The sequence below is a fragment of the Pogona vitticeps genome, chromosome 2, assembly GCF_051106095.1.
Source record: "Pogona vitticeps strain Pit_001003342236 chromosome 2, PviZW2.1, whole genome shotgun sequence".
NCBI classification, from domain to species: Eukaryota; Metazoa; Chordata; class Lepidosauria; order Squamata; family Agamidae; genus Pogona; species Pogona vitticeps.
The window spans coordinates 70,743,125-70,764,384 of NC_135784.1; the positions used below are offsets into that span (position 1 = coordinate 70,743,125).

The following is a 21,260-nucleotide window of genomic DNA, read 5'->3' on the forward strand; positions in this document are numbered from 1 at the left end:
TCTAGTTCTTGCAGTTCTAGTTCTGAAAACACTTTACTCCGGATGATAAATTTTCTCTGCTCCATTAATCATTGTTCAGTTATGTCACGACTTGGGTGTTTCCTCTTTCAAATTTCCATTATCCTTTTTTGAAAACCATGGGCGGCTGGGTTTGCTTCATCAAAAAGTTTCATAATTTCTCAACTTTTGGCAGGAGTCCAAGTTTTGCACTTACATTGTTCCAGTAGCTTTGCAGCAGCCTGTCCTGGTTCCTCAACAGGGTCTGCTGAGCCCTGCAAACCAGTGGTCCCCAACCTTGGGCCTCCAGATGTTCTTGAACTTCAACTCCCAGAAATCCTGGCCAGCAGAGGTGGTGGTGAAGGCTTCTGGGAGTTGTCGTCCAAGAACATCTGGAGGCCCAAGGTTGGGGACCACTGCTGTAAACCATTTGTCATCAGATGCCATGGGGCTCTAGCATCTGATACGGTCCTTACTTGCTTACTGGCTGGCACACTGCATCAAAGGATAATGCCATCGGTATTATTAGGTGCACAGGGGCAACAGATTTTGTAGGACGTTTTTATTATGTGATTGTTAAATTTAGAAGCACCCAAAATTTAATCCAAAAATTTGCTATAGTTTGTATTTCAAATGCATTCCACCTCTTTCCCAAATACATATAGAGTGGTATACTTTGTCGCACAAGCTTGCATTGCTTTCAGGGGATAATAAGATAGCTGTGCTCTGCCAAGACTGCAAAAGCTAAAGCTCTGCGAGTCATCATCTCTAACCAAAGGCAGGTGATGAGAAGCTTGTGTTAGTATAACCCATTTTGACTGTCTTCTCTACTAGGTTTGAGCCATCAGGGCTCTGAATCTTTGGAGCTGTATAATAGAGATTTAGGAAAGCATTGCCAGGACAAACGCCAAACAACACAGCATAGGCAATGTTAAAAACAGTCCCCCCACATAGTTTCACAGACTGAAACACAGACATAGACTGATCGCACACCAGAGTGGGAGCTGAGAAACACTGTAGAGCATGAAGAATGATGGGGCCACAGTAAATTGTTTACACCTATCATCTTACCCACACATTTTCTATGCGTGTTGAGCACAAAGCCCTCTGCACAAATAACACTGTGGTTGACACAGTAGAATGATCCCCGTGTGTTCACACATAATTGTCTTCTGGAACAACTGTGAATACCTGTAAGGCACTCATCAAGGTCTTTATCAAGACATTGGAGGGAGAGAGGGGAAAATACAATTATATTAGAATTACTCCTGGGAAGAAATAACATGGCTTTGACAGTGAAACTTTCTAATTAACAATATATCCGGGTTACAGTTTTATAGATAATTTCCTTATGTTAACTTTCCAAATCACTGAATGGATTCAGTAATTTGAGGGCATAGATCTTCATTAGAGTGCCTTTGCGATCTCCAGGGTACAGACTGCTTCCCCCCCCCCCCCGCCTGCCTCTTTGAGATTTGTGGTGTTCTTTAATACTGTTTTTAAATGATATGTAAATAGACCAGGAGGTGACTGTTAGGTAGAGGAATGGTCTTCCCAGCAGATAAGAAATACATTGTCTTTTAGTTTCTGTTATTACCTCTAGCAGATTAAACCCCCAAGACCCATGGGAGATTGGATTGCATGATATTATCTGTAACTTAAGGTGTGATTAGATAGTGAAACAGGATTGCATCTGCTCATGCTGGAAAGAAAGTGTTGCTTCCCTGGGAGGGATCTCCCTTAAAGTGACCCTTCCATTCATACAGTAATGGCTCCAGTCAGGCCCCCCAAGAGAGAAGCCCTAAAGCTGGGCCAAAAAGGTCCATCTTGAGCACATGACATAGTTGGGCTGATTTGTAATCGCTTGTGCATTATGTGATCACTGGAAAATAGCTCACACTAGACTATGCCACAAACGGTCCAAAATGTGAGGTTTTGCTCCATCTGATCATACCTGTAGTTTAAACCACAAAGTCCCAGTGGACATATTTTCTCAGTGAATTGTTAAATGAACCTCATCTATGATGATCCCTCGCAGAAATGCCATGGTGCCAGGGAATTTTCAACATGCCTTCTGAAACATTTCTTTTTGTATAGTTTGCGGGGCATTTAAAAAAATTCTAACTACAGTGGTGTGATCTTCAGGCAAGTCCAGCTAGAAGATAGGGAAGGCCTCAGGCAGCTGACATTGGAGGGCAACAGGGATAACGTCCGTATTTTTCTCCATGAACTCTCCGATCGCTGTTCTCCAACAGGGGACAGAGAGATGCATTGTTCTAGTCCCCCTAAACTGGCACTAGTTGGATAGCTTAGGAAGATTCAATTTAAAATAGCCACCATAGTTCCTGTTATTTTAGGCCTTAGAATAGGAAAGGCAAAGGAAAGCCACAGGCCATGTGCAGCCCCCAGATTTTGTGCGTGGCCTATCAATGCCTCTAAGAAAAAATGACTTTCAAAAAACCATTGTTGCAGCTTACTTCCAGAGGTAGCAAATATCTACCTTTACCCCAATAATATTTTTATCACTGTAATATAAGAAACTCCCTCCCTCTTCCACATAATTTCCCTAAGTTTTCTCTACCACAAGTGATTTTCCCCCAAGAAGACTCAGCCTTCTGTTATTCAAGAATATTAAGTCTAACTGTTGTTTAAATAGCCTTGGTTATTTATTTGAACACAGTTATTTATCTTCCCCACAGATTCCCAACCAATTGCTGATGATGAGGATTCTAAGCCAAAAGGAAAAAAAAAAGAAAGAAATTTAAAGTTTATGGTTGATCTAAAATAATTCTATAATTAATGGCATACATGCTATAGTTAATTAAATGTTATCTATAATTAATGTTCATTTATCTTTAATCGAGTTTCAGTAGCTTTGGGAGCTAATGAAATAAAATTAAAATTAATCTTCTATTATAATAATTAATTACGTCTGAATGGATCTGTGGGGAAATTTTTAGTTCTTAACACCAAGAAATTTTGAAATAATGAAGTATCTGGTAACATATGACATGCTATGATAATATATGATGATAACATACAATCATATAATAGAACAAAAATCTGCTGAGCTCCCCATTTTTCCATCAGCTATCGCCCTTTCAGGTACCTGATTCTTCAGCAGTGGGCTTACCTGAAAAGTGGCCTCTAACTCCAACAGAAGTTGGCCACAACTGCTTAAAGCCATGGGCAGGATTGAGAATAACTTTGGTATCATCATGAAGAAAGTAGTACAGGAAATGTTTTGATATGTATGATAGGTGCCAGGAGTAGGCATCCTATTGTTGGTACTGTATAAGTGAAAAAGCATGAAATTGCTGCTAGTTAGGAGATACCACTTCTATTCCTCTTCACATGCCCTGTATGTGAGTTGGTGTGCAACAAAGAATAGAAGTAGCAACATATTAAGTAGCAGTAATTTGCTGCTGTGATTTATGCCATTGCCCTTTTGCCGGTGTACCTAAGCAAAAAAAGGGGGAGGGAAGAAATTTAGTTTCGCAACAACTTTATGGTTACAGAATAATGGAGAGTGGCCTTAACTCTTCACCAGGTGTTAAGAGACAGTACTATCCATACCACAGTAAATGTAACCAAATATATTTCAGATTGTAAAACTGCCAAGATTTACACCAACATTCACTTACCTTCACAGGAGACTCCATCTGACATGAGGGCAAATCCAGGTAAACAAGAGCACGTAATTTCTTCTTCCACAATACTGCATATATGCTTACAGGGACCATTATCTGGGAAGTACAATGGTTCAAAACACCAAGATGAAAAGTTAAGAGAAAGCCATTTATCTTCCTCTCCCTAATTGTAAACCTGGTCATTGCACCAGAACATAAAATGTGAAAACAAAGAATTTGTTCTTGTAACCTTAATCACTATGTACAATCCTTATTTTGTAGGCAAACACACCTGTGTCATTCCTTCCCATCTATGAGTCTGAAATTACCACATACAGCTGTGTTGCCTAAACAATCCTAAATAAGGAGCATGTAACAACCTTGAATTCGAAAGCTAACCTCAAATTACCTCAGCATGTAACCCTCTGAGATCCTGTCCCTCTCTTTCTTCAGGCTAATACTAGAGGCAAGAAAAGTGCAGACGTATATTGAAATAAAACCTGCCAAGGAAACCTTGGAATTTGCTACAGGGTTGTAAAAAAGTATAACTGCAGATTGCCTGTTACACATACCTTTACATTTATCTTGCTCTGCATTCAAAGTCTTGACAGTTGCAGGTGAGTTATTCAAGCTTTCTGGGGCAAGAGTGGGTTTGTCCCCTAAGGCAGTGTTTGGTCCATCTTCTTCAAAATCTGCATATTTATATTATGTAAAAGAAATTAGTCTATTATAATTATATTGCTTCACAGTTTTATGCTACCATAGGAATATATTAGGAGCCATATTGTTTTAAACAACACTTAAACCTCTATGTGCGGCTTATATGGAAATACAGAAACAGCTTTATTATCAGGTCTTTGGGACTTCAGGCAGCTACTGTTCAAAATAACAACAACAACAACAACACCTGACTGGTCTGAAGACAAGCACCTGTATCTCATTGGAAATTTCTATGTGCTCAAGTAAGAATGCACAAACGTTTGCATAAAAGAATTAGACTTCAACTTTATTTGTTTCTGTATGTTTTTGTTTTTTAAAGTTGCTTTTTGTTATTTCTGTATTCTTTTAACATACTTCTGTGTTTTAAAATGTAATAAAATGACACCCCCCCAAACTATAAATGTTTGCATTTTGGGGCCAGGTATTTGTTATGAACCTGGGTGCACAACCAGTCACTCAACAGGCACCTTGGCAAATAGCACAACTGTTCTTGTGATTTTTCTAGCACACTTGGAAACCCCAACAGTATACTAGTCAAAGTCTTTCCAAGTTTAAGATCCTTTAACTGTATATGTCTAGTTTAAAACCTGAAACAGTCAGTATGCATAAGATGGATGAGATTTTCATTTCCACACAAATAAAAAAGCCATGAAAGAAGCGCTTTGTTTTGTTTTCATAGTCTACCACTAAATCCTGAAAAAGAGCCTCTTGATAACAAATGATTAATTTCAGTGAAAGAGGGATGCATGAAAATATTGTATCTCTTTCATTTGTCCTTTCTTTCACCCGATGTTTGTCAAACAGCCCAGAAAATGTTGAATAAAAGGACATCATAAGGACAGCAGCCAATCAGAATGTGCAGGAAGAAGGGAGCAGGAATTTTGAAGCTGTAAAAGAGCCTAGAGAGGTTGGAAACCAGTGAGGGAAGTCTTTCATGCTTTGCTTCAGTAATCCTTCCAGGAGTCTCCGTGCTTGCTGCATTTTGTATTGGTGCTGTGAGCTTCCACCTGCTTGCTTGGGTGCTGGACTTGAGAAAAGAAATCTCCCTATTTTCTAGCAGTTCATAATAATTTTTGCCTCTATTTGCTTGCTTGCTTTTCTTGGTTTTTGGGAGAGGTGTGTTTGTATGTTTCTTGTTGCACCATTCCTCCCCCTGTGTGTGTTGAACAGGTTACTTTCTGTGATTGATTTTTCTGGGGAAGAGAAAGCAGTTGGCCTCCATGACTATATGTCTATGTTGGTGGGGTGATTTCTCTTTGTCATCTGTTGCCTCAGGATAATGATGAAAATGAATAAGTGCCACCACATAGGTCTGATGATGAGATTCTCATTCACTGTCTTTTGCCCACTTTTGAAATATCTGTTGCCTTGCCTCTCTTCCTTCTTTCCTAATTTTCATTTATATGCTATTCTTCTCTCCAAAGAGAATATACATATAATTTACACAGCTATAAAATACTCCACATAAATGATAAAATAAAACTTAGCAACATAAATTAATTTTATCTTATATACATTACCATATAAAAATGAATGCCACATAAGTGATGGAATATGAGCAGTTGATAGCACTCAAAAGTCTGACAAAACAATTTTGTCTTACATCTCCCCCTCAATCTCCCGAAGGATATCAGTTTTCAGGAAATCAGGAAGTGAATTCCAGGACATAAGGGCAACACCATATAAAGCTCTTTTTCAAATACATTAAAGCCAGCCAACATTGGCAGTTGGCATGTTTAAAACCCCTGATGGCCTCAACTGGCATAGGGGCTCATATGGGTCCAAAAAGTACATTTTTTGAGTAGCGTTTTTTTTTTAAGATTCTTTTAGGGATTTAGCACTGGGGGGAAGGGGTTCTTTTGGGTCATTTCAAAATGAAATGACCCAAAAGAACCAGTCATTTTTGTGTCAAGTGAAAGGACTAGCTTATGAAACAAAAGAAGACGGTAGTGAATGAAATGAAAAAAAAAGTCATCCCCCCAAATGAATCAAAAACAAAATGAGTTTTTTTCCCCTATACACATTCCGAATGGACACAACACATATTAATTTAATTAATTAATCTAACAATATTTTTGTGATGTTAAGAGCTTTTGATAGTTTTGTGATATGATCAAATGTGGGGCATGACTGGTCTGTTTCCAGACACAGTTCAAAGTACGAGTTATGATCTAGGAAACCCTCTATGACTTCAGTCCAAGATACCCATGTTCTTCTGCACAAGCATGCCGAGGGCTTGCATATCTTTGTGGGAGGCCCTGCTTTCATTCCACCATCTTTAGAGACACATCTGTTGCACATACTAAAGAAAGTTTTCCTACAGGCTATTCTTAGGCTCTGGAATTCCCTTGTGTGGAAGATTAGGCTGGCTCCCTCCCTTTCCACTGGAAGGAAACAGACTTTACATGTTGTAGAGCTTGGCAACTGGCCTTGTTTACTGCAAAATCAAAAGCAACTAACTGGGTGGATGTTTGACTTTATTTTCTGTTGTTGTGTTTTAATATTGTTTCATTTTTTAAATGCTTGGATTAGTTTTATGTACTGTATTTGTACTGCTTTCCTGTATTCTGCCTTGGGTCTCATTTGTGGGGGAAAGCACGATGTAAGTCAAACTAATAATGTTATTATTGTTGTTGTTGCTGCTGCTGCTGCTGTTTATGATGAAGATAATGAGGCTGATGATGATGGAAAAATCTATTTAAACAACACTGGAGGAGTGATATTGAGTTATGAACTCTGCAGTGTTTACTCTTACATCAAAAACTAAGCAATTAAAGTATATCTAATGTATTCTCAAAGGCTTTCACGGCCGGGATCCGATGGTTGTTGTGGGTTTTCCAAGCTGTTTTGCCGTGTTCTTAAGGTTTTTCTTCCTAACGTTTCACCAGTCTCTGTGGCCAGCATCTTCAGAGGACAGAACTCAGAACTCTGTCTGTGCTCTATTGCAGTTTGTTGGATAGTTGAGTATTTATAGCAGTGGGATCAGCTTTTGTACATTTCAGGAGATTGGGTGATTATGGTGATCAGCATTTTTTTTGTTGTGGGTGTATTGTTACGATACCCATCAATCACAGTGACAGATCTCTCCCCTTATCACAACAATACACCAAAAGCCCTCTTCTTCTCTGTGAAGCCTCTTTTACATGACTTTCTGCTGTTGTCTCTGACCCTCCCTCCTCTCATTTCTTATAGGCAGGAATATGAAGGTAGGGTGGGAATAGAGCGCTCCTTAGAAGTTGTCAATATGATTTTCTACTGGAGGTCTTCTGCTCTCTCCTAGGCCTCTGAAGAACAATTGGGAAAACAGTTTAGAAGTTTGGGCTGAAATGCCTCCAATATGTAGGTGGCAAGCTGCTCTTACAGCAGTTTCCCACATACTTTACCTAGCTGACACAATAAAGGGAGCAGAGGCGTTGAGTTTACAAGAGCTGAACAGGCATATTAGTAATAGAATATTTTGGAGATCATTCATTCATAGGTTTGCTATAAGGCAGAGCAGACTTGGTGGTACATACAGTAGCAACAGCATCCCAGAGAGCTACGAACCACTTCAATGGGTGTTTGGAAGTCAATTGGGATGGAAGAGGGTGAAGAAACCAAAGCCCAGCATGGATAAGACAGAAGTACTCTGGGTGGGGAAATAGACTCTTTTCAGCTCATGTTTAATGGGTCCGCACCTTCCTCTAAAGTTGTAAATTTCAATTGGGAGAGAGGAGTGCTTCTGGACACAGCACTCTATGGGAGTACAGGTGGCAGAAGTTGTGATTTTCACCAACTGCAGTTGCAACCTGATCTAACCCTGTTTTGCCTGCATTAGTCATATACAGGATGGATTAATGTAATATGCTCCATGTAATGCTGCCATTGAAGATCACTCAGAAAGTTCAGCTGGCCAAGGATGTAGCCATTTGAATTCTTATTAAGGCTAGAAGATTGGATCCTATTATACGTACCAATCCTGTACCAGACGTACATTTCCAAGTCTAGTTCACAGTGCTACTTCTGACATCTAAAGCTTAAAGTAGTCTAGGAGTTGGTTACCTGACACATTACGAACGTACGAAATGGTCCATCATACAAGCTCTGCCCAATAACCCAACAATAAGATCTGTGAGGCTGGTAAGCACTAGAGATAGGAGTTTTTCACTGGTGTCCCACAGGTATCCTTGTGGAATTCTCTGCCAAGTGCTGCCTGGCCAAGAGAGTTTTTAAAACCTTATTTGGCTTCTTTGGGATTTAATTTAAAGCTATTCTGTTTGGTAGAGACTTTTTTTTTATTTGACTTGTTTCATAGTATATTTTATTATCACTTCGTCATTCTCAAATTTGTTTAAAACTGACTCCTAATTTTATGAACTTCTTAATATTGAAGATGAACTGTTATTCTATAAGTCCTCCGCAGGAATATAAATATACAAGGAATGGATTAATAGATGTATTTGTCTGAGTCTGAGGCTCATCAAGTCATCTATTGATACATATTTATAAATGAACTGGCACTTAGTATACTGAAGATATAAATAGGCTAAATAGAAAAGTCCAGTTATTACAACCGGGCAAACATTAGTTTTCAGGTAGTGCCTCACCTGGATTGCAGCTGAGCCCATCATCTTGCAGAGTAAACCTTGGGAAACACGAACACTTGTAGGATCCCACTGTGTTGATACAGAGATGTTGGCAGAGTTCACCAGGGTAGGCAAGGCATTCGTCCAGGTCATCTCCAGGTAAGCTGTTTGATAATTCAGCTTCATTACTGAGTGACAAGGCTTCTTTGTGATCTTCATCCTCTGAAACTGCCAAAATTCCTGAATCATTAATGATGTTTTTTTAAAAAAAATCCTAGAAAACATGGAAGCTGTACATGTTCATTCCTTGATCATGAATACTCTATTCACCAGTCAGTTTTCAGAGAGCACCACCACAGTTTCACCTGTCTCTGAATGACAGCAGATGCAGTAATACAGGTAACAGGAAACCTTAAAGAGACAACTGTCCTTGTGTCCTTCTCCAGCAGAGTTTCCACCAGTAACCCTTCCTTGCCCCTACTGGGTGCCTTAGTTTTTCTCTTGATGAAAAGCCTTCTTCTCTTGATCACATGGGGACTTTCACATGTGCATGTGTCTCATAAAGGATGGATGGGTGCAGGACAGCCAGTGGAAAGCCAAATGGTAGGTCAAAAGCTAGGTTTCTATCAAGATACCGAAGATGGGTGACACATGGACGATGGCTGTTTTTGCCCTCCCCCCCCCAGCTCCTCCAAACTAGGCCACTGATATTTAGTGGCCAAACAGGAAAACATATTTTAAAATAAGTATTTTTCTGCTTGATGTAAAAAAGACCTCCTGATCTGCCACTGCATATTTACGTCTGCAGATTTACCATCAATTGTTTATCACCAAACGGGGGGACACGATGGAAATTAAGGAAACTGGACCCCACATCTATCAAATTTTAATGTCTTGGTTGGAAAACAGCATAAAATGATCAATGAACAGGCCCATGATCTGTATATGAAGAGGACCATCTTCTAGCTTACTGCAGCATACAGCAGTAACAGATACTACCTCATGAAGGCTGAAGAACATATGCCATGAAAGAAGATCATCTGCCTATATGTATGTCACAATCACACAAACTGAAGATGAGGAACATTTGAAAACCCGGAAGAAGGATTGTTTTGAATTATTTTGTTATTTAATCATTAAGTCATGTCCAACTCTCAGTGACCCCATGGACCAGAGTACGCCAGGCCCTTGTGTCTTCCACTGCCTCCCGGAGTTGGGTCAAATTCATGTTGGTTGCTTTGATGACACTGTCCAAGCATCTCATCCTCTGTCGTCCCCTTCTCCTCTTGCCTTCACACTTTCCCAACAACAGGGTCTTTTCCAGGGAGTCTTCTCTTCCCATCAGATGGCCAAAGTATTGGAGCCTCAGCTTCAGAATCTGTCCTTCCAGTGAGCATTCTTTCAGAATGGATAGGTTTGATCTCCTTGCAGTCCAGGGGACTCTCAAGAGTTTTGAATGCTAATAAACTTTATTTTCACATCCTGTCTAAACCCTTGCCTCTGGAGAAACTCAACACATATAGACACACAACAACATGTTGAACAACTCTGCTTTTCTCAATTCTGCTTTCTTTGCTTGTGAGGTAGGGTGGGAGTGAGGAACTCAAAGGTCAAAACAATTGATCACTATATGGACAGGGGGAAAGCTGAAAGAGAAGAATTGAACTTTATAAAGGCTATTGATTAAAAGAAACTACTTTAGTTCTAAGTGTGCAGTTCATTTGGTCAGTAAATATGATGGGCAAACAGAAGAAAGGAAAGGTGGGTTGCCTTCAGCCATGGATAATAGAGAAGAACTAGTATAGTTTCTGTGCTGATTGAATTGATTCCATTCTTGAAAAACATGATTTAAGAATACGTAAGAGATAATCACTGCAGGGAAAGAATGAAAGATGGTGCCTTTTTAAAATAAGCTTTTCATTCAGCCTTCTTCATCCGGTTGCCTTTCAGATACTTTGAATTACCATTCCTATCATCCCATTGCAGCCATAGTTAGAAAAAAGTAAATGTGGACCTCTTTCCCTTGATAAGGCATGAACATGAAAAATCAGCTGAAATATGGTAACTAGAGATGGGGACAAATAAAAAAAGGTGATTTGTTTTGATCTGTTATTCGTCAAGGTTAATAGATCAATGAATATGAATATACGAATATTCTTTGACGAATCGATGGATTGATCTGTCGATTCATCTGCACTTTAAATGGCTATAACACTGGCCCCTAGCCATCTACGTAGAGATGTCAAATGTGCAAGGAAGCTTCCTCAGACGCTTTTCTACAACTCCTAAAAGTTTGGTGAACATTGAATCATGGATCCCTGAGTTATATGGTCACAAAGAGGACCCCCCCCCCCGGAAAGCTCCCCCAGGTACTTAAAGAATCCAGAATCACAACGGAGCTTCCTATGTCTTTCCCCAACATGTCTGCCAACTCTGGTGAAGATTGGATATCTTCCCTTTTTATTTTGGGGGTCTCTGGACCCCACAAATATGGATTGATGAATATTTAATGAATCAGCTATATTCATTGGAAAAAACAATCCATTTTTATATTCATCCCCGTTTCTAGTGGTAACCCATTTCAGGAACAGGATTATTAACAGCCCTGTTTTTGTTTCAAAACTTTGTTCTTTAGAATCACAACAATTATTCAGAAGTGATGGTTTGCTCTTTGGAGTGATTTATTTATTTGCCATATTTCTGCCACACCCCTAAACTAAAAAGGTTCATGCGGAAGATTTTGACATATAAAAGTATAACATGTACAGGTAACCACTTGCAACGTAAAGCAACGAGCAGCAAAAGGCAAGTAACAGTCAGATGAAAAAGTGGAATCAAAATGGGTTTTTATCTTAGGGGGTGGGAATGCATCTTCCAGTTTCCATGAATGGTTTTGGCATCTCTCTTATGGAATGTCCTCATCTCTTTATTTAAGGAATAGATTTCTGTAAGACAAATATCAAAACCCAGAAGGTCCTGCTAACTCTTTGCCACTCACCATACCAACTCCCATTAAGTCATTTCTGATTTATGGAGACTGTGACAGAGTACAGTATTCAATGTACATGACATGTTCAAGCAGTGCCTTATCATTGCTATCAGTGATTTTCCATGGAAAAGCAGATAGTGAACTCAGGTCTCCTTGCACAACACTCTATCTGTTACACCACATTACCTCTCACTTAAGAAACATGATCCTAATCAGCAGGAATGTCTCCAGCCCTTCTCTTTACTTTTTCCATGTCTTTCTTTATTGAGGATAGCATGTGGCAAAGTTTTCCACTATATGATAAAATGGAATACATTTTTTTCTGGAAGTCCAGTAGTAATATCACAGCTTGGAAAAGTTCTTTCTTCTTCTTCTTAGTATTGTTGTTGTTTAGTGATTTAGTCATGTCCGACTCTTTGTGACCCCATGGACCAGAGCATACCAGGCCCTCCTGTCTTCCACTGCCTCCCGGAGTTGGGTCAAATTCATGTTGGTAACTTCGATGACACTGTTCATCCATCTCATCCTCTGTCATCCCCTTCTCCTCTTTAGTTTAAACCATATACTGACCTGGTTTACAAGGGACTTTCAGTGTATGTGTAAATCTCTAGCATTTATTGACGAAGAAGCATGTAGTGACTGCCCTTCTTAGTATAGTTTCCATCATATCCTCCTCCCCACCCCAGACATCATGGGAGTAATAGTTCCAAAAAGAAAGCTTGTGTAATACTGTTATGCCTCCTTCGTTGCAGCAAAAACATCAGAGCCTGGCACTTTAAATGCAAACATTAAGGCACTAGCAGCTTTTGTGTGTGCTTTGTATTTATACTTAGCTTTGCTGCACACTTCATTCCTATCACTTCATTGCTTTCTATGCATTATTTAGAGACAGCTCTGAGAACAGATGCCGTCTGTCTGCACAACAGCTAGTGTCAGGCTTACACGCCATTACAACATTTGGCCATGCATTAAGAGAGAATGTGTCTCTCTTTACAAATTGATCAGATCCTGTCATAAGGTGGATGGCTTCATTCATTGCCTCTTCACTCTGGGAAGACTCATTTCTCACAAAACAATTAACCACAGCAGTCACTGCATGCTTCTACGTCAATAAATGCTAGAGATTTACACATACACTGAAAGCCCCTTGTAATCCAGGCCAGTATATGGTTTTAATTAGCAATGTATGGGATGCTTAACATCCAGGTAAAATCCATATAACCTGGATGATCATCTTACTGGTTTTAGAATTTCTCAGGACTGGACCAAGACATTTTGCTGCCTGAACTAAAGGACAAAATGTTTTCTCCCTCCTTATTTCATCTGGAGCCAGTGTAGTATACTGGACAGAGTACTGAACAGGATTCAGGAGACTTATTTCACCAGGAAATTCATGGAGGATGGCACAGTAAAACCACTCTTTAAATATCTCACATACATCAGAAACCCTACTGAGGTAACTACAAGTCTTGCCAGCTCATAACACATGTGTAACATGTTTCATGTACAGAAACTACAGTGGGGTCTCTACTTAAGAACGTCCCTACTTAAGAACAATCCAACTTAAGAACAGCTCCATTTGCTAAATTTTGCTTCTACTTGAGAACAGAAATCCAAGATAAGAACAGGAAAAAAAACCTTTCCTGCTCTTTTTTTAACCTTAGGCCATCTTAGGTTAAAAAAAAAAATCTCCCCCTAGTGGTAGAGTACGTATTAACCAGCTTTGCATTAGTTCCTATGGGAACTAATGCTTCAATGTACGAACGCACCTCTACATAACAAAAAAACAGCCAGAACGGATTAATTGGTTTTCAGTCCATTCCTATGGGAAATTTTGCTTCAACTTAAGAACGTTTCAACTTAAGAACACCATTCCAAAACGGATTAAGTTCTTAAGTAGAGGTTCCACTGTAGTTTCTATGGACGGAAAAGAGCAGATACGGATTAAATGGTTTTCAGTGCATTCCTATGGGAAATGCAGATTCAACATAAGAACTTTTCAACTTGAGAACCACCTTCCAATACGGATTAAGTTCTTAAGTAGAGACCCCACTGTACCGGCACTGGGAATAGAATCATACTTCAACACTGATCATGTACTAGTGTGCACCTCTGGAGGAGGCTAGTTTAGGAGGTCCCAGGAGAGACTGTTGAACTCTGTCTAGAAGCAAAAATAACTGAATTTATGGCTCTTTGGATATATCATGAGAAGACATTGGCAGAGGCAATGCTGCTAAGGAAATGTTGAATGCAGAGGAAAACAAAATATGGAATGGATTGACTCAATAAAGGAAGCATTTACTTTGCAAGATCAGAGTGGGAGGACCTCATGGAGGTCATTAATTCATAGTGCTCTCATAGGTCAGAAGCTGTTTGGGAACACATAACAGCTGCATGGCCATATACAGCTCTGTTTCCTAGCATTGTGGAACTAGCTTATGGTTCCAGAAGAACCATCAGGGTCCTGGTGCTACTACTCCCAACATCTGTTAACAGATGTGATCATGTCACTCTGCCTAACAGTAAAGCCAGCCATGGCATCTCTCATAACCTATGTAACGGCTTACAGCCTTCCAGTCTCATTCTTATCTCTAACTTTTTTCCTTCTTTGAAATTCAGATTAATTCCTTAGGCAAGGAATTACCCTTCTGATGTTACTAAGTAAAACCCATGTACAATGATGGCAGGAAGTCAAAAGTAAAAAAAAAATGAAAAATAATGAAGTCAACTGTACTTAGCTATTAACAAGTGATGAAACACTTCAGCATTTTCTATATTTTGAGTGTGTGCCCAAAATTATTTTTCATTTTTATTTTAAAGCATTTCTAAGTAACAAAGAAGCTTCTCCCTCAGAAGCTACAGAGCAAAGAAGTAGCTGGGTACTTCTTGTTTACTTATAGTGGAGTACACAAGCACCCTCTTTAAAATGAATCAGTAACCTTGTTATAAAAGCCTATATTTTTCAGGTGGTGGCAAAGATTCCGCATGTTCTGACCACTCCATGGTGTCACAGGTTAATTGAGACATACACTTTTGCATTGTTTGTTTGTTTTAAATATGGAATATTCCTAGGTTTTTGAAACTAGCACTTAAAGGAAATGTAGGCAGAAAAAATATGAAGAAGCATGGGGAAAAACATCACTGGGCGCAATGCAAAAAAAAAAAAAACAGTGAAGAAAAGGACAAAGAGGAAGAACAAGACATGGTGCAAGTCATAATTTTTTACAAAATCCTAGCAACATGTTAGCCGAAATTTCTTCATTTTCTTCCTAAGGCAGCTTCAGTTCAGGGAGAAAAAAGGTGTTTGTTTCTGATAAGCAGAGTGTAACAACAGCAACAGACTAATTGCTGTTCCACTTTGTTTTTATATTTTTCCTGTTCATTGCTTTCAGTGGCCTACCATGGTTCTGGCTGAGTAGAGAAGCAGTGAAAAGAAAGAGGCTGATATCAATTCACATTTTGTTCTTGAAAGTCAAAGCTGGCTTTTGCTGAGCCAGTTTGTTTTAATTCTGTGAATTCTGCCTGAGCCCATAATTCTAGTAGACCAAAATGTTGTCTTAGAAGACAAATTAGGAGGAACAGTGGTGTAAGATCATTCCATTCCATTAAAAAATTGTTCACTCCACTGCATAATCAACAGTATGAACATTAGAACATTAGTTACCTCTACTCTGTTTGTTGCTTGGGCAATACTGTTATGCCACCCATCGTCAGCTATAAATTGCCTGCACTGGGTCATACATACAACATTGATCTAAAAGAGTTTTCCTTTTAAAATCTTTCTATTGCATAAGTAGAACAAGGGATTTTAGCATTATACAGTAGGTCTCAGAAGGGAAATGTACCAGCAGATCTGGCCCTTGGGTAAACAGCACTCTGGATAAGGAGTGCCTTTGGTGATTACCGGTGGTCAGCTTTGCAGGATTATCCATCAGCAAAGAGGAAGTCCTGCATGCATTTCAGATGGACTTTGGTTTCAATCTAGAGAGATTAAAGAGCTTTCCATCTGATCTAGTCCGGAGATGGACACCTTCTGTTGCAGTTCAAAAAGCGTGCTACAGCATGGCAGCAAAAAATATCCCAAAAAAGGGTTGGTGCAAGGACACAGCCCTGTTTCTCTGTGCTTCGGATATCAAAGGGATCTGATGTTGAGCCATCAGAAACGACAGTGCCCTTCATTTCCTCATGAAAGGACCTGATGATGTTAAGGAGTTGAGGTGGACATCCAATCTTGGGAAGTATTTAAAAAGGCTGTCCCTGCTAACCAAATCAAAGGTCTTTGTGAGATCTATGAAGGCCACAAAGAGTGGCTATCATTGTTCCCTACAATTCTCCTGCAGCTGTTGGAGGGAGAATACCATGTCAGTGGTGGATCTATTAGCTCAAAATCCACACTGTGGATTCAGTACAACACAGGCCAGCAGCTTCCCTACAGCGCTGAGAGATGTCACGGTAGTTATTACAGTCTCCCCTGTTGCCTTTATTCTTGTACAATGTGATGATGTTTGCATCCTTCACAGCACTTCAACAGGGAGGTTATCCTTCCTAGGTGATTTGCCAGAGGCGAGGGAATCCAAAGGCGCTTTTATTTCTGCTAAAGTTGGTTCGCTGTCCAACTCTTCCATGACAAGCAGGTACTCAATGTTATTTAATGCTTCTTCAGTTACTACATTCTCTCTAGAATATAGCTCAGAGTAGTGCTGCACCCAGTGTTTCATCTGCTGTGCTCGGTCCTGGATGATCACGCCTGTAGCAGACTTCAAAGGAGCAGATTTCTTCTGTATTAGACCTCAGGCCTGCTTGATACTGTCATACATTCCCTTGATGTTAGCTGTGTCCACTTATATTTGTATCTGAGAGCAGAGCTGTAGCCTGTATAATTAAAATTGTAAAACCGCCCGGAGAGTGCTTGTAGCACTATGGGGTGGTATATAAGTCCAAAAAAAAATAAAAAAAAATCGTTAGAACATTTCCTTGCAGTCTGTTGGACTTTGCTACGAGCAACTCAAAGAGCCTGCAAGTTATACTCACTAGGACAGGCTTTGTATGCTGCTAGAGCTCTCCTCTTTTTCTCAATGGCTGGCATCAACTCCTCCGAATGGGCTTCAAACCAGTCTGCCGTCTTTTTGGTCTACTTGCCAAATGTGGACAAGGTGGTGTTATAAACAGCATTCTTGAAATGTTCCCATCATTCAGGTGCATTTGCAACAGCCGGGCCTGGAAGGGTTTCCTCAAGCGCTTGGGCACATTGCTCTACTTTTCTCTGATCATGAGTCTTGCTAATGTCAATATGTGGTCTTCCTTTCTTTTTTGTGTGATACCATCTCTTTATTCGCAGAAATTCATTATTGTGAAAAACAGCCCAGAATGGCAACTTCTGAGTAGGAGAGCCCATGGAAATTCACCCATTCCACCTGACTAGAGGGATCTAATGCAATTAGCCACAGAATGCCCTCAGGAGCAACATTCTTCCACCCTTTCCAAGTAAAAACCAATATTGCCCCAAAGCCTACTGGAACAGAACACAAAGAACCAGAATTGCAACTTCTGAGTAGGATAACACAACTAAACACATGACACATGTGTGACTAAATGAGTCAGATGTGGCCAGAGCCACAGGTTAGTAACTCCTGTTCTCTGGCATTAGTTCTTCTCCCTCTTCCCCCATCCTTTTTCTCTCAATTTTTATTCCCTTCTTCTTTTTCACCTACCAAGCTTGTGAGAAAAAGAGAGATCACTCTTTGAAATTAGGTCAGGGGCCACTTCAAACCAGGCTGAGGCCCACTGGTTGCTCACCTCTGATTTAAAATAAAATCAACATTAAATTGAATTAAAACAAATCAGGATTCTATATTTAGAAAACTTTATTTTGACACTGTGGAGTTTCAATTTGCCAAGTTTCTTCTTTAAAAATCCCATTAAATGCACATCCTTTTTCACCAGATTATTTTCTGACATTGGATTTTTCTGCAATATATCATTGTGTTATGTTTTACGTAGGATCTAATTAAATGTCAAAAATAATAGTATGCTGCATTAATTACTCTATTACTTTATGATCTCTAAAAGCATAATTTATGGAACATTAAGGTAAAATAATTCAGTTACACCCCATACAGCCCCTGAAGGTACAGGAACTGGAAAACAAAAAAATGTTCAGTATCTCCAGAGTGGAAATATTATATCTACAAACTTCCACAACAGACATAAGTTCAGTAAAAATTATAACATTTTTCAGCCAATTCACTATGTTCTAATCATGGTGGACCAAGTTGCACCCCCAACACACAGTCCAGCAAAACTGCAATAAGAAAATGGGAAAGATGCAAATATAACTAACTTTAATTGAAACTGGATTTAAATATGATGGAGTATTCATGACTGCAAAACCTTCTTCACTACGGTGTCATGCATCCTGAGCACATATATTGCAAGTTCCAGGGGTCTCACCCACTTTCTGTTTACAATAGCTACCCTATGAGGGATTTAGGAACATAGGAAACTGTTTTGTACAAAATCAGACCATCTAGTTTGGCAGCATTCACATTGATTTACCATATCTCTCCAGAGGTATTGGGAGCAGTTTCTCCAGTCCTGTCTCAATAAAAATAATTTCAATGTTTTTCACCCCTAATGAGATTTTGAGAGAGTTTTTTTGTAGGTTTTTTGGGGGGGGGCATTTTGATACTTCTTTTGTGGGGGAATGGCTTCGAAATGGCTTTGCATACATAAAAAGGATAATTTTCACATAAACTTTGTGATTTGTGCAAAATACAACATCGTTAGGTTTGAAAGCCCCAGTTATTTGGCTAATGCTGCTGCTGACTGAAACAATTGCCATTTTCTCCACATTCTCATTTTTTTTTACAGAAGTAAAATCAAAACAAAACAAAAAAAAACGCCTTGCAGCAGCTGACAATTTTCAGCAGGTCCTTTCATTGTCTTGAAACATGCTTTTTCACTTGAGAGCAAGAAAATGGCAAGTACTTCTTACATTTTCACTACTATGTACTGTCGTAGCTGACATTATCATGCAAATATGGTTGTATGTAGGAACAGGAACTAATAATTTTTTTATCCCTCTCAACTGTTCTGTGTCCTCCAGAAAGAAGACAGCAACATAATCAGGGGCCATCAAGTCCCCTTTTCCTACACAAGGACACATAGCACCTTCATTGGCAGTCTTCAGGGTTTATTTCATTCTTAGAGGCAAGACAAATATACAACTGATAAACAATTAGCCCCAGGAACTGTCAACAGCTGTAGGTGCACCAAGGTACAAGGACTTGTCCCTACTCCAATGTGGCCAGGAGGGACTAAATGACCAATGTTCTTTATATCCTGAGCATGCCACCTTCCTCCCAGTCAGGGACCCAGTGTAGGCTCTCCAGATGGGATCAGATGCCAGTGAGGGCTGGGCCCACATAGTTCCCAAACGATCCCAGGACCCACCCTCTCAAGGGCACCTCTCCTCATTTTGGGCACTCCCCTTTGACAGAGGGCCTTTTCCGGGATACTCCACAGGATAGATCTAAATCCAGTGGCTTACCGTGGCTTCTGTAGTTCTCTCTTTCTCAACTCTGGCTGCTTTTGTTTGCTAGCTGCAAAGGTTTCTCTGCAGACCTATAACTGACAGAAATTACTCTCTTTCGGCACCCTTCTTGCCTGATGTCTCCTCATTTTTGCCTTCCTTTCTTTCCACCCATGCCTCTTCTCTCTCCCTTCCCCTTTCTTCCTCACCTGCTTCCTTTATATAGCCTCCGTGCTGTCCTGTCTTCTGTCCTGTCCTGTCTGGGCCTCCTGAGCCCAGTCATGTTGGCTATCAGCCCTGATGATAGTTTTGGACATCACAGAGAGGGCAGTGCTACTTGGTGCCCCCCTCCCCACAATCATCTTCAAGGTACATTTTATATTCATATTTTTACAGTGTGATAGGACTCCTTTCTTTAAAATAACGTAAATCTTTATTTCAAAACAATTTTAATGCACTGTATCACTGTATTATTTTTTGATAGGATATGTTGTGTTTTGTTTTTTACTGTACCAGGAATCAAGACCACAATGCAACAGGAGACTCATCTGGAATGTGATCTAATTTGGTCCAAAAGGTGTTTATGATGCTGTCGGTACTCTGTTTGGTGTCTGATTCAAAACTGCCCATTTTTCAATGTAAAGACAGTAACCAGGGGAAGGACAGCCAAATGTAAGCACTTTACATTGCATTTTCAAAAAGCATTTTGTCCTTACTGAAGTGAAACTCTAGAGAAGGAAAAATCAGGAACTATTAAGTGTAACATTATTGAAGCAGACAGTCCTCTGTGTTGGATATATGTTTTTATGTCCTGTAGTGCCTGCAAATTTAGATCCTTTATGGTTCCTTGAATTCCAGGTGTATTCTATCTCAGCAAGATTTTATGTCCCATCTCTGTATCTTAGGAAAATTGCTTTGTGTGAGTATGTATGTGTGTTCTGTAATTACCCACTGCAAAAACCTGCTTGGCCTCTACAAAAAATGTGCTATAAACTGACAAGAAAGGAGCAGAATCGAGAGTTGCACAAAGACAAATTAGCTGCTGTAGCCCTTGAGACAGTTTCCTGGAAATCGCCCCCAAACAGAACAAGTTCCTTAGCCTCACACAATGGAGTGCCTTGTGCTATCTCCAGGATGACTGTGTGTGTGTGTGTTGTGTGTGTGTGTGTTTTTAATGAAGTGAGAAGTTGACTGGGCTTCCCCTTCTGCTTCCTGTGGTTAACAAGGCGACACTTACGTTTCTCGGGTGTTGAAGTTGGCAGTGGTTCAGGGTGCCTCTTTAGCTCTGGAGGGATGAGGTGGTCTTCTCCTTCGCAGCAGGAAAGCATCACATGGTTGCAAGGATAGCCAAGATTTGGGTTGGACTCGCACCTCTGCCCCTCATTTTTCACTCGCAGACCCACGGCACAGCAGTCGCAACATTGCTGTAAGAGAAAGGGGCCATTAGCATGGCAGCAGTGGTAAGTGTCCCTGAAAGCCAGGATGACAGCATTCACTGGGCTGAATCAGTAGAGTGACATCTTGTATACTGCAAGGCTGTTACTGGTATGCACACTGCCGCCGCACCTCATACACACAAATGCATGCCACTGGGGGTCGGTGTCTGAGGTGAAAGCTTAACAGCTGCTCTTAACAGAACAGCGAACCTAAATACTTCACACAGATACACCTGAGTGAGTAATAACCATTGAATTCTCTGACGGAATACAAAGAGATACAAATCTTTCATTATATGAGAGAAAGTAAAAGATTAGATAAGTTTACCACCGGGGCCAAATCTATTTGCTTACCAAATTTGTGGATTCATGTGTTTATCACTTGTTACATGC

The 21,260-nt window shown here is 40.0% G+C and overlaps 1 protein-coding gene and 1 long non-coding RNA gene across 2 annotated transcripts in view; one reads left to right on the forward strand and one right to left on the reverse strand.

Moving 5' to 3' along the window:
- The window catches only part of FBLN2 (fibulin 2), a 184,528-nt gene that overhangs the window by 45,997 nt on the left and 117,271 nt on the right, over window positions 1-21,260 (reverse strand). The window contains exons 5-9 of the mRNA XM_078385359.1: window positions 20,669-20,855; window positions 8,933-9,139; window positions 4,199-4,318; window positions 3,642-3,743; window positions 1,069-1,209 (exon numbers count right to left, since the gene is read on the reverse strand). Of these exons, the coding sequence (XP_078241485.1) occupies window positions 1,069-1,209; window positions 3,642-3,743; window positions 4,199-4,318; window positions 8,933-9,139; window positions 20,669-20,855 (757 nt within the window). The remainder of the gene's footprint in view (window positions 1-1,068; window positions 1,210-3,641; window positions 3,744-4,198; window positions 4,319-8,932; window positions 9,140-20,668; window positions 20,856-21,260) is intronic.
- On the forward strand, window positions 4,070-6,565 carry LOC144586708 (uncharacterized). Its single transcript, XR_013541703.1, has 2 exons — window positions 4,070-4,243; window positions 5,151-6,565. It is a non-coding gene; the product is annotated as an uncharacterized LOC144586708 (long non-coding RNA).